The sequence below is a fragment of the Talpa europaea genome (assembly GCF_964194135.1).
Source record: "Talpa europaea genome assembly, chromosome: 3".
Classification (NCBI taxonomy): domain Eukaryota; kingdom Metazoa; phylum Chordata; class Mammalia; order Eulipotyphla; family Talpidae; genus Talpa; species Talpa europaea.
In genome coordinates this window covers 104,299,624-104,318,213 of record NC_140069.1, presented here as the reverse complement: position 1 = coordinate 104,318,213, position 18,590 = coordinate 104,299,624, and the positions used below count along the sequence as shown (strand labels likewise).

The 18,590-nt window shown below is 41.4% G+C and overlaps 1 protein-coding gene across 1 annotated transcript in view; it reads left to right on the top strand.

The window, feature by feature from the left end:
- Positions 1–1,602: 1,602 nt before the first annotated feature.
- Positions 1,603–18,590, top strand: part of PDE1C (phosphodiesterase 1C) — a gene marked incomplete at both ends in the record, with an annotated part of 491,455 nt that continues 474,467 nt past the window's right edge. Inside the window, one exon of the mRNA XM_084229771.1 lies at positions 1,603–1,915. Coding sequence (XP_084085897.1) covers positions 1,603–1,915 — 313 coding nt within the window. The remainder of the gene's footprint in view (positions 1,916–18,590) is intronic.

Sequence of the window (18,590 nt, the reverse complement as noted above, 5' to 3'; positions counted from 1 at the left end):
TGAACATTTCACCCTGAGGCCAGTCTGTTCTCAGGAGGAGCTGAGAGTGGGTCAATATTCAGGAGCCTGGAAGACAGAAAGAAGTTTAATGGAAGTTTGGCTCATATGCATTTGGTCCAGTTGATCAGTGGAGGTGAAATAGGCAAAGAACGGGAAGTCTGGCTTTGGCATTATTATGGGTAAGCAAAGGGCCTTTTTTTTTTTTTTTATTTAGATCATTTAGGGAAGGATGATTTTTCTATAATAAATTGTTCTGCAGAACATGAAATAGTGGGGGGGGGGGGAAGTACAGGGTTCAGGTAAAAATCCAACACTGTCAGTGGTAAAACTTGCAGGATTCCAAATCACCCAATTGGTGACATTCCTCACAGGATACTGATGGGTGAGTCAGATCATTCCAGTGCACACGCTGCCGAGCACCCATTGGTGGAAATCTGGACATAGCTCTTCTGCCCTTGATGGATGAAGTCAGAGGCTGGAAGAGGAAATTCAAGAGCCATGAGAATATGATTACCTATAGCTCACATTCTCTTATAGCCTCTGTCACCAAGTTCAAGCTGACCAGCTACAGCCCCATTTTTTAAAATGCATGTGGGAAAGAGATAGGGAAGATTGTTTCAGTTTTTCCAAGTTCATCTCTTCCCACTGACAGGAGAACTAGGAGAGTCTGTTTATCAGCAGCACTGATAAACAACCAAATGTAAAGCTCCACAGTGGGCATCACCATCTTCCCACAGCAATCAGAGGGATGGGGGCAGTAGGACAGGTTTATTAATAGATTTGTGGCTACTCTAAGTTCCTGTCTTCAGAGGAGCCCCCAGGGTGGGCTGATAAGGGCCTCCCTGTTTTCCTGCAGAGAATTAGCGGAGCTGCCTCTCCTGTCTCTCCACTGTTTTCTCTGACTTAAATCCCACAAAGGGAAGGTGGGGAGATTTGGCGTCCACAAGGCTGAGGCGCCCAGGGTGAGGGACAAGGGAGGGTACGCTAGAATGGGGGATTGTCAGGTCTGCCTCAGGGACAGCCGCCAGCGTCAGCAGGGGGATCCTCGGGAAAACACAGGCTAGAAGAGCAGCGAATGATATTGACTACAAGAGGAGTAATTGAGAAGAAAAAAACCTTCCTCTGTCCTCGCAAAATCCTCCATCTTCCCAGGGGAAGAAGGCAGCCCAGACGTGTGGGCAGGAACAGGAAGAACGTGCCAGGCTTTTGGTCCCAAGTGAACCAAGTGCAGAAAGTAGAGAAAAAGTATCCTTCGTTTACTGCCACGCCCCTTCCACCCCCGCCACTCCTACTCCACCCCCACCCCAGTGAAGTCTTTGACAGCCTCTGCACACCGACCCTTCCAGGTGCCCACACGCTCCGGGCTGTCAGGACAGACGCGGATACCGCTCGGGTTATCCTCCCTCCGTCCGGGGTGGGCGCACTGCCCTCCCTGGGAGCTCCCTCCCCCGCCGAGGAGAGGCTTCAACCTGCCGGGTCAGAGGAACGGTTAGAGGCTGGGGGCGCTTCGGCACTTAGAAGAAGTAAGCATCTGGCAGGCAAGGGGTGTGGGTCCCACGGGGAGTCTTGACTGTTCACCTGGGCCCAGCCCGGCCCGCTGAGATGGGCTCTGTCTCCTCTGCGCTGGCGCGGTCTCGCAACGCCGTGGTGCAGTTGGGCTCGTCGCCACCGCAGCCCGAGGCGCCATCTACTAGTACCCCAGCTGCTCGTAGAGACCCATTCACCCTCCCCAAGACCCGGAGGCTGGGACCGGGGCGTGAAGAGGCACCCGTCCCGCCTGCAGCCTGGGAGGCTCCGCCGGCTGCGCCGAGCTCGGCTGGGCGCGCGAAGTTGGCGAGTCCGGAGCTGTCTCCGGTGCTGAAGCGGGAAGCGAGCATGTCCCAGCCCTACTTGCCCCGGAGCCGCAGCGCCGCGGGTAAGTCTCATCTCAGAAGGCTCTCGGGAACTGCTACCTGCAGATTTTTTGGGGGAAGCATTACTTTCAGGGGCAGAAATGTTGGACTCTGTCTTCCAATGGATTTCGCTCGCCCATGTCTTCTTTTACAAGTTAAGACTCATCTGGTTTCATAGGGGTGTCCCTGTCCCCCGCTCCAAAGGACCATCTTTCACAGGGGTTTAAACAGTACCTGACACGCTAGTTTACATGTAAGGACTTCTTTCTCCGGTTTGCATGGCGCCGGTACCACGGGAAGAAGTCTTTCTTGTTTTCTTGGAAAGATAAGGGTAAGGAGACGCTCCTTTCAGTCTCCTCCTCGGGGAATTGGGAAAAGGTAGAGGATTCCTGCTGCTCCCAGATTTAGTTCCACGTGTGAAAAAGAAAACCAGTATTTGAAGTAGTCTTTTCTGAAGGCACCGGGGTGTGTGATTAGGGGAAGACAGTTTTAGGGTAGGCAGCAAGGGAGAAGTAGAAAGAGCACAAGACTTGGTGGCTCACGTGGATTTTAATTACCGTCTGCTGCTTTCATTGTGCCCTTGGGCAGGATATTCTTTGTTCCTCAGTTTTATCACCTGTGACATCAGAATGATAATAATACCTATCTCAGAGAGAGCTGGAAAATCTGACTAGACACAGTGCCTGTAGAATAAAGCACTTTCAAAACTATGAAGTGCTAAGCAAGTATTCAATATTATGCCCAACCAGAATTCTGAACCTATTCAGCTGAAATCGAAAGAAATAGTGAAACTTTTCAAGTTTTAGTTTGAGATATTCAAAGGCTATGTTTCATCAGGGCAGGTCCTGTTTTGTGTACAGGGGAGAAAAAGTCCTTAGTTGGCATGCGTAATTAAAAAAAAGTCTCATACTAGAAAAGTTTCTAAATACACCAGCTGGCCTTTTGGTCCTAAACATGAATTCCCATGGTTAGTATGAAAAGAGGGATTGAGTTACACTTTGACTCACTGAGAAGTAAGGATACATATATATCTTTATTCCTTTGAGAATTTTTTTTTAAATATTGTGAGTTTATCCATGAGCTTTTGTTTACTCTTATTTACTCTTTCATTCAAACAGTTCTTAAAAAAATAGAAGATGCATGCACATTTTCTGGTGAGGGATTTATCATTGTAAAATAAGTTAGCATATTCCATCCACAGGCTCTATCTTTGTGCTTTTAATGGAAAGAGAACAAGACTTTGAGTCAGGTTACCTGGGTTCTATTAAATTCTGCATCCCTGGCAAGGACCTATATATATTTTAAGCCTGTACTATCTGCTCCTTTAAAGTAAATACAAATAGAGTTGCAGCATCTCCCAGGCCATGAAGCTCAAAGGAAATTATGGGAATAAAAGTGGTTTGGAAACCATAAGTATGGCATATTTATAAGGAATTATTAAGCTATTTGGAGGCTAATATTTTCTAATGTGTAGGGTACTTTTTTATATAACCCTGTCATGGTCTACTTTATTATATTAGATGAAACATGGACTTTCTTCATGAAATGTGCTGATATTGACCTCTGTGTGTGTGTGTGTGTGTGTCTATGAATTTGCATAGAATGCATTTCTGTTCAATTGGATAAATACACTTTGGAGATCCTACCAACTAACTTTTTGATTGTACAAATGTTAGCCTTTTTCAGTGCTTCTTTTATTTCATAAAGAATATATCCAACAAAAAATCAACAATCTCAGTTTTTTATTATCTTGGACACTTATGCAGTTATTTGATTTCTACACATGGCTTATTAAAAAAAGACAGTGATATTTGAACTGAAACCTTTGAAGTGCGGTGGGTTTAGATAGCTGGGATTGCAGATGAAGTTCAGTTTTATCACTTGTAAAAATGAGTTGAGTTGCCCCTGTCTGTAAAACTGAGTGACCCTTTATTGGGCTAGGTTGGATTTCTCTCTATTTTGGGTAGAATAGCACAGATCCATGACTCAAGAGCAAAGTACCTATATTGCAAACTAAAAATTGTATTTTGTAAGCTAAACTGAATGCCTTTGTGTGTGTGCAGGCACACATACTATGTACCAGGCACTATTTCATGAGATGGTGGGATCGTTACTTTATGATCATTTTATAGATGAGGATATTAAGGCACAGAGAAGTTAATAGTTAAGTAACTATTCTCATAGCTAGTGAACACCAGAAGCCAGAATCTAAATTCATGTTGGCTAATTTTAGAACTATGTTCTTAGCGACTTTTCTGTTACTTGTCTTAAGTACAATATGTTTATTTCCCATTTTTAGTCCTTTATTGTTTAGTAATTCCTTTGAAAACTTTGTATTGTCCCGGGAACCATGAGAAAGTGCATTGATACTGAGAGGGAGGAACATTAGGGAAGAAACAATCACTTTGGATATTACTGTGATGGCATCTAGGGCAAGAGAAGGTAAAGGGGAAATTGACACTCAGGGTGCAGATTAGGACAGTCAGGTCAACTGTCTCTCCTCAGCTAAATGTAAACATTGAGACTTTGAGGTTTGTTTTATTAAGGATGGAGGAGGTTCCCTAATCCTTTCTCATCATATTGGGTTTTTTTTTGAATATTTTTATAATAAATTTTAATTTTATATTCCCCATACAATTGCAAAATTGCTTATTTTGACCCCAATCCCTCCCCTTCCCGCCCCCCCACCCTCCATAGAGTGTCTCTGGTTGATTTTGATTTTCACTTTCTTATAGTTATTCATTTTCCTGGTCCCTTATTTAACTTTTCTAGATTCCTGCTATGAGTGAGACCATCCGGTATTTTTCTTTTTCTTTCTGGCTTATTTTGCTGAGCCTGATCCCTTCCAGCACCATCCATGTTGCTGCAAATTGCATGTGTTTCTCTTTTTTGATTGCTGAGTAATATTCCATGGTGTATATGTACCACATCTTCTTGATCCAGTCATCTATTTTTGGGCATTTGGGTTGTTTCCAAAGCTTAGCTATTGTAAACAGTGCTGCTATAAACATAGGGGTGCAGGTGCTCTTTGGAATTGATGTTTCTGTGTCCTTTGGGTAAATACCTAGGAGTGGAATTGCTGGATCATATGGAAGCTCTATTCATCATATTGTTTTGAAGATTAAGTGAGCTATGGTGTCAAAACCCAACAGGGGACCTGGCATATATTTAACACAGACATTTTGCATATTTGTTTCCTTTCAGAACTTTAGGAGCCCCATTCACTGGCAGAAAGGAAGGAAGAGTTTGATCCATTTCAATAAACATGTATCTCAGAATAAGCAACTAGCCAAGAAAAAAAAAACAAACCAGAAGACCTTGCACACCTATCTGTGTATGTGTAATAATCTGTAGTAGATTGTCTGAGACTACTAACCTTTGTTAAGAGATAACTCTGGATGGGGAGAGACTTTGACATTTTTGCTTCAAGTAATTCTAACTTAATCGCTATATTGGAATTATGGGGACTTTTTCAGTTTTTAGTTTTAACCTTAGGAAAATGTGTGTCCTCAAGAGCTGGTTTCCAAGTGCAGTCAGTATTTGTCAAATGTCTTGGAACATTGCTTTGTTGAATTTCATTGTCTGCTTCTTGGTTTCTATCTACTTCTTGGTTTCTATCTACTTCTTGGTTTCTAAGTCCTCTGTGACTCTTAATGAAGTTACCATTGCTGCTAAGAAAACTTTTCCTCTACCCACCTATGTTCACAGTTAGGGGCCTGCAAATTACCTGACAGTAGCTAGTTTCACAAGAAAAAAGACAAGGTTTATTTCTGCTTGCGTTGGAAATACTAACTAAAGGGCAACTTGTTGAACAGTCGGACATAAAGATTGTTTATAACAAAAAGAGGGTCATTTAGGGCTTCAATGGGAAAGTATAGAAGGGTCTGTTGGGCTTTTTGACTCTAATTTGTGCTGAATTTGTGCACAAGACTATCCTGGTGCTAAGAGTCAGTCTTTTCCCACGCTGGAATCTCCCTGGGTTGGGGGAAAGAAGGTGAGAAGGGGAAGTCAATGACAGCTGTATTTTCAGGCGGCTTTGCTTAAATTTATATACTGTTTCTTCTTGTGATTGTTGATTTTTCAGTTGCTCTCAGTTTAAAGTAAATGCCCACTTTGGTGGACTGTTAATCCCTTCATCATTCTTTGCCTCTATCTCAGGTCTTCCATATGTTAATATCAGTGGTTTTCAAATCTTGGTGTTTCTCATAATCACCTGGAGAGCTAATTCCAAAAGCCTGGGCTGGTGGGTAGGGGGTAGGGCTGCGGTTGTGTGTGTCTTCAAATTTTAACCGAATTTTGATTCTGTTATCACTAAAGTGTTTATCACAATAATTGGGATGGTTACTTAAATACGTTGAAACCACCTGACAGTGCATAGAAACCAGCTAGGAGGGACACTATCCTTAGAGATATTATGCTGGTCAGTTTGAGTTCTTGATTAGGGATCTTGATAGATACTAAGGAGGGAAGAGACTCAGGATTCAAAGCAGAAAAATTTGTCTGAGCTCTGCATCATCTGCCCAACCCTTTAACAACCATTCTAGTGCTAATTTCTAAAATGTCAGAATGATGATGATTCTTTCTGTGTGTTCTTGATTTAGGATTGCATTTCTTGAGAAATTTTAGCTAAATTAAAAGAATAGGTTAATATGACAGCAAGACAAAACTTGTTATTTTAAAGATCAGAGGGTGGATAGGTACAGTGTGATGCCACCAATGTCTTCAACATTCACAAGATGCCCTAGTGTATGTCACAAGCAGCCTTCCAAAAGCTTAGATTAGTGACGGGTAATATTGATGAAAGGGGATATGTGATGGGGAAGTGCTAGGCCCCTGGGGACTTGGCATCACCTCCAGAACCTGCCCGCCCCACCACATTGGCTTCCTTTAGGGAGGCAAGTCAGGATCCACTGTCCTATCAAGGCTGAAAAGTCTCTGCACCACTTTTCTTTGATTCTCTTTCCTGGCGGTTGCAAGAGTCATTATTTCCATAGACAGTCTCAAGATAGGGCAGTCTTGAGTAACCTCTTTAGCCCTGAGCCACCAGGGGTGTGTTTATCCCTGCTGGGGGAGATTCGTGGGAGGAATGCTTCATGTCTGTACAGCACTTGACAGCTTGGAAATCTCCTAGAGAGTGTCTTTTTCATTTGATCTTCAGGAAAGTTTTCTGGATAGGTGGGACAGGTGGCCTTATTGTTTGTCTTTAATAAAGGGATTTTAATCAAATTTTTATTCTTATTAAAGACATGCTTTATCCTACAACACTTGTAATTAGTAGACTTTCAGATGGTCTGTTATTAATTCTTCCAGGAAGCATGATGCTAGGGAAAGAGATTCTTTTGTTTCAAGGAATCTTAATCCTTGGCTACAATACTGCCTATATGAATTTACCTTCTCAGAGCTCATTTCCTGATATGGGAAATGGAAATGGACATAATTTTTTAAAACGATTTATTTATTTATGCATACAAGAGCTGGGGTACAGGCCAGAGATATGTGGGGTGAGAGGATTCACCAGAGACAGAGTGGGGAACAGAACATGCAGAAGTACACTGCTGAGGGGAGCAGCAGGCGAATCAGGAGAGGTCTGCTACACGATGTGGGTAGCTCCCTGGCTGGCCTGGAATTGAACTCGTGCTGCAGTGTCTGCAGATTGCTTCATAGGTTGTGTCTTAACCCTTGCGCCACCAGAGAGGCCCGGAAATGGACATTATATTAACCTCACCCAAATACAGTGATTTATACGAGGCTCCTTGAAAATAACTTAAATGGTAATCATTTAGAAAATATTGGTACTCTGAGGCCTCTGATTTGATCCTGTATTTCACCTTTTACTAGAGGATTTGGGGCTTGGGGCTTGGTTCTGCTGAGATTGCCACCTGGCCCTCCTGCTATAGGGCCCAGCCAAAGTGCAAGGGGCTGGAAATGTGTGTGTAGGGAGAGGAGCAGGGTCATAAATACTGTGAGTACTAATGATGTTAGCACATTAGAAGTTGATTTTCTTCATTTTATAGCTAGGAAAATATTTACAGTTGATTTTCCTCATTTTATAGCTATGATTTCCCCAAGATTTCAGAGTTAGTAAGCAGCAAGCTGGGATTCAAACTTGAAATTTGAAATTGAGTTAATGAGATGATGAATCTAAGTTAAACAAAGGTGAACAGTGCAAGATGGACTCCAGCTAGTTAAACCGCATGGTATGTACCATGACAGCATTTTCAAAATACACTTGGAAGACTACGTGGCTTTTGTTAACATGCATTCCCCCAGGCTCCCTTCGAGGCTTACTTAGTCACAATCTCTGATAATGAGACTCAGGAATCTGCCATTTTACACACACACACACACACAGGTGAATCTTACTCTAACTTTAAAAATTGCCACCCTCCCCACATGGTGTTCACAGCATTCTTTTGAGAGTCCAAGTAACTTGCTGATGGATAGACTGGGACAGAACTAGGATCAAGTGAGATTGTGGAAATTCAAAGGCTTTGAAAGAGTATGCAGACATTGGTTTGATTTTTGATGGGATGGCTGAGACCAGGAAAATGCACTCACACAGGACCCTGACTGGCAGCAATTGGAGCTAATGAGCATACCACAGGAAAGCGATGTGGGCTTTGTTCCAACTTGCCCTTTTCTGATGTCACCTCCACTTTGATCTCCTGGACCTGAGCAAAAGAGATTTTAAAAAAGTCATCTTTCACAAGTTATTGATTTTAGTTTGTCAAGTACTTTTAAAAATTGAAATGATGCCTTGCATTTGTATAATCTTCACATTATTTGAAAAATCAAAATCTTGCTTGAAACTCACAACAAACCTTTGAGGCAGCCAAGACAGGCACTATTATGATCCCATTTTATAAATGAAGAATCTGAGGTTCAGAGTATTGACAGAATTTGCTGAGGTCACACAGCTGATAGTGTTAAGATCCTGATCTCTGACTTCTCAGTCTCCATCTACAGGTGTGGCCTGGGCTGTGTTTAAGCTGTCACAGTAGAATAAAAGCTCCAAGAGGGCAGGAAACATGCTTTTTGGCATCAGTGTTAAAGGCAAAGGCTTGATTTTTCCTGCTCAACAAAGGAAAAATGTGGCCTAATTGCCAATTTCTCTTATTTTCCAGAATTTGGAAAGAGCGGAAGCCTAGGGCTGGGCAGGGGTCTCCAGGAAGGTTGGGAGTATTTAGCTGTAGCTGTGTCAAGTCTGAAGGTGACGGGATGGTGGAGTGGGCGTGGGACATGGCATCCGAGCCTTCTGTGCTCCTGCTGGTGGGTCGGGGTGGGGGACTCAACTCAGCGCACTGGCTACTCTTCAAAATTCTCCAGTCTCTTCTCTAAGAACCAGCCCCTCATCAACTCAGGGGAAAACTGTTCTTCTGCAGGGATTTTCATTCACCACGTGGTCTTGAAGATGACTCCCTGTAATTCAGCCAGCGAGAGTTTTTGTTTTTTCCGCTCTGTCACTTTTTCCACCGCCATACTAATTGTGTGCTCCCCAGGGAGAAGGAAAGGAGGCATGTGATCTGTGCCCCAGCCCTTCTCCTGCCTCCAGCCTTGTACGTTGTTACCATCAGTGTGGGATTCTGGCTCCACTGGGTCAGGAAAGGGGAGAGGGTAAGAATGCCTGGTTAGTACGGGCTCCAGATATCTGCCTCCAGACCCTCCCCCTACTGCATTGCTTCTCAAGATGTGTGTTAATGAAATGACCCCAAATGCAAGGTCAGTGCTATTTTCCCCTTTAAGGAGATTCTTCAGAAAAAAAAAGTAACTTAAAAATTTTTCTATTCTATTTGAATATAGAAACTTTGAAGGGACTGGGGAAAAGCCACGCACATGTACTTTAATATTTACTTTATTACTTTTGTTACACCTATTAAAAAATCTCATTGCAGAAAATACAGTAATTTAGAATATCACCTCTCCCACTCTTAGATTTCATAATACAATTCTATTTAATCTTTTTTATGTGAATTTTTTGTCACTAGTATCAATGACTATCCAAGCCAGTTTGGGGTCCCAGAGCAAACCATCTTTTCTAATAGTTTCCCAGAGCAAACCATCTTCCCCTGCATCTGAGTTGTTTGTATTTCGGCACTTTTTGGATTTGTGAATAATCCATTACTGGAAATTTTCCAGGCAAGCTTTGACAGATGTAGGTTTGGGTCATTCAGAGTCATTTCTCCTTCTCTTTTTGTGTGGTCTGAGTTCTGATATTCTGGAAAGGAGAAAGTTGATGAAAATGCAAGTGTTAGTGAGTTCCTTTCTGAAGGCTAAATTTTGTGACTATTTCATGCATAGCATTGATGAATGTTTGCAGCTGGGCGGGATCAGATCATCAGGTACCCACTTCTTATTTAAATATGAGTTTAAAATGGTTTTACTGCTTTTATAAAAATACTATTTTTATAAAAATAGTATTATTTTTATATAAAAATAGTATTTATTTAAAAAATATATAAAATAGTATTTATTTAAAATTTATTTATTTAAAATAGTATTTATTTAAAATTTATATAAAAATAGTATTTATTTTTATTTTATAAAAATAATATAAGCTCGTGGCAAAAATGTCAAGGAGTGCAGAATAGCACAAAAAATAAAGTACTAATATACTACTAACCAAAGGTAACTAATGTAAACATTTTGGGGAATACCCTTCTGAGTAACTCTTTAAACAGACTCTTTCCCTCCCCCTTTTCAATCTATGTGTGATCATATTGCATGCTCTTTTATAATGTAATGCTTTCTAATATCTTGTGAGCATTTTTACATCAATATAGTTATGCATCATTACTTTTAAAGGTTGCTCATCTGTGTATATAGTATATTTTTACCTTTCACTCTGTAGTTGATGGATTTTGAAGTTCTTTGCAGTTTTCTTTGTTACAAACAATTCTGTTACAAATAATTTCAGATTCTGAGTCACAATCATAAAGATAAAGGTCTTCTCTAATCTTATCCAATGTTATGGAGGAATTCTCCCAGATTTTCTTCTAGTTATTAATTTTCATAAAATTTTTAGTATTGTTTTCCTGTGGTAAAATATGTGTAATAAAATTTACCATTTAAATCATTTTAAGTACAGTTCATTGGCACTAAGTACACTTACACTGTGCAAGCATCATCACTATCCAGCCATAGATTTTTTTTTTTAAGATTTATTTATCTATTTATACAAGCACTGGGTACAGTCAGAAGCGCGGGAGGGTGAGAGAATTCACCAGAGCCAGAGCGGGGAGCAGAGCAGGCAGAAGGACCGAAGTACACTGCTGAGGGGAGCAGCGGGCGGCAGGAGAGGTCTGCGCGCCATGTGGGACCCTCTCCGGTGGCCGGGGAGCAGCCGGGGATCGAACCGGCGGTGCAGAGGCTGCGGGCAGCTCCGCAGCCCAGTGCTCAACCGCTGCACCACCAGGGAGGCCCCAGATTTTTTTTTTTAATCTGTAGAGCTGAAAGTGCCCTTAAATACTAATTCTCCATGACCCGTGACCCCAGTCCCTGGCAATCACTTTTCCTTTCTGGCTCTGAATTTGACTGCTCTTGGTACCACAGAGAAGTATTTGTCCTTTTGTGATTGGCTTATTTCACTTAGCTTCATCATGTTTTCAAGGTTCATTTATGTTGTAGCATGTAACAGATTTTTTTCTTCCAGAATTTATTTATTTATTTATTTATTTTAAAAAGATTTATGTATTTATTTATACAAGCACTGGGTACAGTCAGAAGCGCGGGAGGGCGAGAGAATTCACCAGAGCCAGGGCGGGGAGCAGAACAGGCAGAAGGACCGAAGTACACTGCTGAGGGGAGCAGTGGGCGGCAGGAGAGGTTCCCACATGGCGTGTAGAGGTCTACACGCCATGTGGGAACCTCTCCTGGTGGCGGGGGATGGAACCGGCGCTGCAGAGGCTGAGGGCAGCTTGGCAACCCAGTGCTCAACCGCTACACCACTGGGGAGGCCCCTTCTTCCAGAATTTAAAGGAAAATTTCTTATCAAAATTTGAAGACAGGGGCCTCCCTGGTGGCACAGGCGGTTGAGCGCCACACTGTGAAGCTGTCTGCAGCCTCTGCAGCATTGGTTCGATCCCGGCCAGCCGGCGAGAATCCCACATGGCGAAGCAGACCTCTCCTGTCTTGCCTGCTGCACCCCTCAGCAGTGTATTTCGTCAGTCTGCCTGTTCTGTTTCCCTCTCTGTCTCCAGTGAATCCTCTCACCGTCCCGCGCATCTGGCCTGTACCCCGGTTCTTGTATTAAAAAAAAAATAAATCTTAAAAAGAAAATTTGAAGACATACAGCCAAGTTGAAAGAATTTTATAGTAATTACTCCTGTACCTGTCATTTGATGTTGCCAGAATATTTTTTACTTGCTATATCACAAATCTATTTATCCATCCCGTCTTTTATCTTATTTTTGGTATATTTAAAATTAAATGCAGGCACCAGTATACTCGCTCCTAGATAAATTCATCTGAATATCACTGAAGTGATATATTTGTTGACTCTTTGTTTTGATGTAAATTTTTAAAAGATTTATTTATTTATGCATACAATCCTGGGGTACTGGCCAGAGGTGCAGGGGGATGAGAAGATTCACCAGAGACGGGGTGGGGAGCTCAACACGCAGATTGACTGAAATACACTGCTGAGGGGAGCAGCGGGCGAGAAAGGAGAGGTCTGCTGCACCATGTGGGTAGCTCCCTGGCCGGGAATCGAACTCATGCTACAGTGGCTGGGGATAGCTTCATAGGTAGTGCCACTGGGGAGGCCCTGATATAAAATTTATACACAAGAGTGTGAACATCTTAATTAAGGGTAGATTTGCTGAGTTTTGAGAAATGAATACACTGGTGTAATCCAAACCCCCATCAAGATATAGAACAATACCATCAACCTTAAATATTTGTTATGCTCCTTCCCAGTCAATCACCACCTCATTCCCTCCCACAGATGCAATTATTGTTCTAATTTTTTCCCTACTCTACATTCCTTTTACTGCTTCCAAAATTCCTATAAATGGAACAAATAACACAGCACAAATTCTTTGTACTAAACCTTCTATGATTTCACATATTTTTGAGATTCATCTCTGATGATATATCATAATTCATTCTTTATATTGTTGAGTAATAAATTTATTCTATGACTATACTGTAGTTTGTTTATTTCTAGCCACCTTTATGATTTTATTTCTTTTCATTTAATTTGATTTGGAGTTTATTATGGTGTATCCAGTGAGATAAATGTTTAACCTTATGTTTTTCCAGATGCCTATCCAGTCATGTCAACAGTAGTTAGTAAAATGTCCATCTTTACTCCATTGATTTGAGATGCTATCTTCTGATGTAAATTTGCTTCTATTTCTGGATTGTGTATTCTGTTTCACTAATCTATGTATCAATCAGATTCTTGGTAGGAAACAGAATTCAGAAGTTTCAAATGAAGAGACTTTAATGGAAGTGTGTGGTAAGGTTTCATGGAACATAGAAGGTGTGTTGCAGCATCCAGAGACTAGCAATGGTGGGAAGGTCTTGCAAGTGCTGGAGCTGTGTTGGAGGGAGCATCCAGCAGCAGCAGTAGTATTCAGGGGCCAGAGTAATAGAGGGAAGAAATCACTCTGAACTTCCTCCTCTCTTACTCCCATCTCTCTCCTCTCATCCTCAGATCTTCTAGCACAGCCTTCCATTGGCTAACCCCACAAGAAATCAGAGGGCCTCAAGGGGGTGGGAGGAGCAGGGAAGGTCAGACAATGATGAGTGGGTGATGGCAGGTGGAGAAAGAACAGCATGTGTCCAAATGTCTTTTTCATATCAGCACCACAGTGTTCTAATTCTTAAGCTTTTAGTAAGACTAGTCCCAGGTCATGCTTTCCTTCCTAGAGATCTTTCTGGTTGCATTTGGTTTTATTTCCAGATGAATATTAGAGCCAATTTGTCTAGTTAAAAGAGAAAAGAAAGAAAATTCAATTTGTTAATATTTTTGTTTAAGGTATTATATATTAACGTTGGAGAAAATTGACATCTTGATGATGCTGAATTGTTTTTTCTATGATTCAAGTGGTTTGTGTGTGTGTGTGTGTTGCTTCAGCAGTGTTTGTAATTTTCTATCTGTAGATTTTATAGATTTCTTTTTGAATTTATTATATTTAAATTTAAATCTATTACATTTTTTCTTAGGCATTTGCTATGGTTGCTCTTTTAAATGGGGTCTTTCCTTCTCATATCATCTATCTGGTTTGAAAAAACTCTTTTATATTGATTTTGTCATGCTGTATCTTATTGAATTTTGCTATTGTTTGTAGTAGCAGTTTGTTTTTCCTCCTTTCTGTTGGGTTTTCCAGATATATCACCATATTATGGTTATGGTTATATGGTTATAGTCATGTTCATAATTACATTCATATTATCTCTTGGTCTAGATTAAGTTGTAATAGGGAGAATAAGCCTTATTTTTCTGATTTTATTAGAAATCTGTCTCTAGAAAAAGTGTGTGTGTGTGTGTGTGTGTGTGCGTATGTGTGTGGCATATAGCATATGACAGAGAATATATATTATATTAAGGAATATAATATGCTAAGGATATAAGTGCATGTACATATATACAGGGAAACATAGATACATATACACACACACAGAGGAATTATTCAAAAATTCCTATTTAAAAAAAATTTATTTATTTATTTATTTATTTATTTGTTTGTTTGTTTGTTTGTTTGTTTGTTTGTTTGTTTGTTTGTTTGTTTATACAAGCACTGGGTACAGTCAGAAGCGTGGGAGGGTGAGAGAATTCACCAGAGCCAGAAGGGAGAGCAGAGCAGGCAGACAGATGAAGTACACTGCTGAGGGGAGCAGTGGGCGGCATGAGAGGTCTGAGCGCCATGTGGGACCCTCGCCCAGTGGCCCGGGATTGAACTGGTGCTGCAGAGGCTGTGGGCAGCTTCGCAACTCAGCGCTCAACCGCTGCACCACTGGGGAGGCCCTCAAAAATTCCTATTTTATTTGACTTAAAGTAATGAAGACTAAGGATTGAAGCTTGTCAAATGCCCTTTTAGCTCTACAAAAATCATTATGACTTCTTAGATCAATAAATATGAATAATCAATTGATTTTGTAATATTGAACCATCTCTGACTTCCTAGAATCAATTTCACTTGGATATGACGGACATCACATTGTTTTAATATGCTATTACATTCTCTTGGTTAATATTTTATTTAGGATTTTTTGCACTGATATTCTTCAGTAAGTTTGTTTTTAGTTTTTACTGTATGTGAAATATTTAGCAGGTTTTGATATCATCATATACCCCTCTTTTTTCCAAAAGATTTTATTTATTTATACAAGAGCTGGGGTACAGGCCAGAGGCATGGGAGGGTGAGAGGATTCACCAGAGAAAGAGCGGGGAGCAGAACAGGCAGGCAGACCAAAAGCACTGCTGAGGGGAGCAGTGGGCGAAACAGGAGAGGTCTGCTGCACCATGTGGGTTTCTTCCTGGCCGGCTGGGAATTGAACCCGCGCTGCAGAGACTACAGACAGCTCACAGCGCTGAGCTCAACCCACTGCACCACCCGGGAGGCCATCATATACTACTCTTTATAAAAATAACTTAGATGTATTCTTTTTCTTTATATATTTTAGACACGATCAACTACCATTGGAATTACCTGCTTTTTTAAAAAATTGTATGATTCTGCCAAGAAATCGTGGGTCTGATCCTTTTTTTTGGATTCTGTTTTTTGACAACTTCCTCTCTTCTCCAGAAACTGGACCATGTAGATTTTTGGTTTGTTCTAAGGAATCTTTAGGCAAATTATGTTTTGCATAAAATAAAATGATATATTGCATTTAAATCATCCAGATTTTACAATTTACTTGTAAAATGATTGAGCAGTCTCATACATCTTTTTATATTATTAAAAGTTTAAACAGCATAGGTTGGCACTCTTCTACCAATTAGTGGATCATGCCCATTCCTCCCAGTCACCCCAACTTTCTGACTTGTAGATTCTGTTGTCTTGTCCATTTTTTCCTTCTTCATTTTGTTGCCTACAGATCACCCCACTGCAGCCTCACCAGATACTGTCTTACTTCCCAAAGTATGACTGACCAAAGACTGTGGGTGTAGCAATTTTTCAGAAGTTTTAGGGACAGAAGAGATTGTAATATTGAACCCAAAACAGCAAGCAACTTAAAATTGTACAGTAAACTCCTCTGTTTTGTTCATATCATTTCTTGGACACCCTCTTCCTTTGCTCTCTTTTCTTTCCTGCCTAATATCATCTTCCTGACCCCCTCAATATTCTTAACATAGAGAGTGTTTCAGTTCTTTCAGTCTCTTTATCTAGTTGATATGCTGGAATTTGCTTTTTTACAATTGAACAATAAACCCCAGTAGCAATGGTGCCCTAGCATGAAGTTCAGCTGTAACACAATTGGCAATGTTTCCCTCCTCTGCCCAACTGGATTTCAAATTCCAGCCTTTGGGGGAGCAGGGTGTGGTTAAGGGGGTGAGAGAGTGACTCCTCTGATCAAGTGGAATGTACTCAGTTCAATGTCAAGTATTCCAGACTCCCATCACGACAGTGTGTCTTCCAGGAGAAGGAGGCCATGGTGTCCACACCAGCTGATCAGGGTGGAGCCCAGGGCCAGCTGCCTCTTCTCAGCAGGTTATATCCACCCTGGGCATGGTTTTGACTGGAGGGTGTATCTTCCTGCCTCCCTCCTTCCTGTCTCAGCCAAGCAAAACCTATCAGCTTCAAGAGCACTCCCCACAGTGCCACATGCATGCACATTATACAGTAACTGAAAGCCTTTCTGAAATATATTGCTTTTCATTAACCTTGCAATAGTGCAGCTTCAGCATTTCATGCAATTAAGACTCTCTGGATTTTTTACCTCATGGAGAGGTTTTATTGTAAACATCAATATGTTTTGCTGAACAAGAGGAAGTCTGCAGTCAACTTTGAATAGCATTTTTTCCCCTTCATCCTATGCTAGAAATAGAGGTCATTAGTGGCACTTGGGCAAATTTGGTGCTATCTATAGTTTGCACCTGACTATATTTTATTTGAGGATTTTACTTATTTCCCCCTGCCAACCTAGGAGCCCCTCAGAAGGGCTTTCTTTTCTTGGGTCTTCAAATCCCAGTGCCTGACCCTGGTTCTGGCACATGGTAGGAGATCAAGAAGTGTGGTGGGAGAATTCATAGAGAGCTGGGAACAACGTTGTTCCTATTGTCACAATAGGAGCCTCTGGTGCAGTGGATGAAACCAGGGTGCTACTTCTGGCTATGCCTCCAGTTTGTCTTTTGGTCTCTGTGAGTTGAGGCCCTTATCTTGTCTGAGCATCTATTCCTTTTCTAGAAAATGAAGATTATAATACCTGTGATGTCTGCTTTTCTGCTTTATGGGGTTGTTGAACTGACCAAGGTCTATAATGGACACGAAAGGCACTTTGAAAAGTCTAGTAAGCAACACAAGTGCAATGATGCATTAATTTAGTGTGAGGGGCTGGTGTGCAGCTAATGGATACACAGCTGTCCTAATAGGCTCTGACCTCCAGAGATCTTTACAGGGAAATAGATATCCTGAAAACTCTTCTGACAAATTCCTAGAATAATTGATAAAGCACAGCAAACATCTTTTTAAATGCAGAACTGAGCTTGCAGGAAATTATGGGAGCCACTTAGGGGCAAAAGACAGATGAAGCTGCAGATCTCAGTAGCCAGGGTACAGGAGACAAGGCCTCGGGCCTGAGCTAACTAGGGGATGGGAGCTGATAGGAATTTTGTGAATAAATATGCTGGAAGAAATTTTGCCCGCAAGTAATAAAAAAATTAACAGTATGTTATGTATTTTATCCTGGGTTTGGATGGAGAAAAAAAGTTTCTTTGAAGCCTTCATCTCTGCAGGTCAGCTGTTCTTGCATTTGAATTGTCAGTACCTGGCACTATCCATACAACCTGGGACATTATGAAGTAGACTTTGTAATATACAAGGCTCTACCTAATATACAATAATGTATTTGTAAAGTAGACTTGGGTTGGTAGTGCACTGAGTCTCAGGCCAAGAAAATGTACACATTTGCTGAAGAGCTTTATCCCAAACTCAGGATCCACAGGATTCCCACAGATAAAGTCTTGCTGAGATAAATGTTCCATCTAAAATGACAAACTTAACAAGAAAACAAGCCACACCCAGCTGAGGTATTTAAATGAGACAAGCAAGATGCTTAGAAACATTATCGTATGATCCAATTTTTTAAGGAAATGGCATCCTGGCCTCTCTCACACACACACTCACATCCTCTTGTTACACGCTTGCTATGATTAGATCTACACCTAGTATAGGATACATACTGTTTGCTAACAGGGGTGATCTGGAAGGGGGATATTGCAGGAACAGAAGTGAAGAAAAGAGCCAAACTAGATAAGGGCTATACCAGAAAAGAGCCAGCAAAGCCTGGCTCTCTGCTTCATCTGCCCACACTCGACCCACCGTCCTGTACACTAGAGTGTGTGTCTCCCTGCTTCCCTGTTAAGGGAAACCAAGCTAAGGAAACCATGGAGCACCCTCTCTCCTTGCCTATGGAGCACTTGGCAAAGTCAACAGTTCTGGTGAAAATGAAATTAAATACTGGATGCTATAATGGACAACCTCCATTTATTTATTGTTTGCTGTGTGGCAGGCACTTTCTGAATGTGTTACC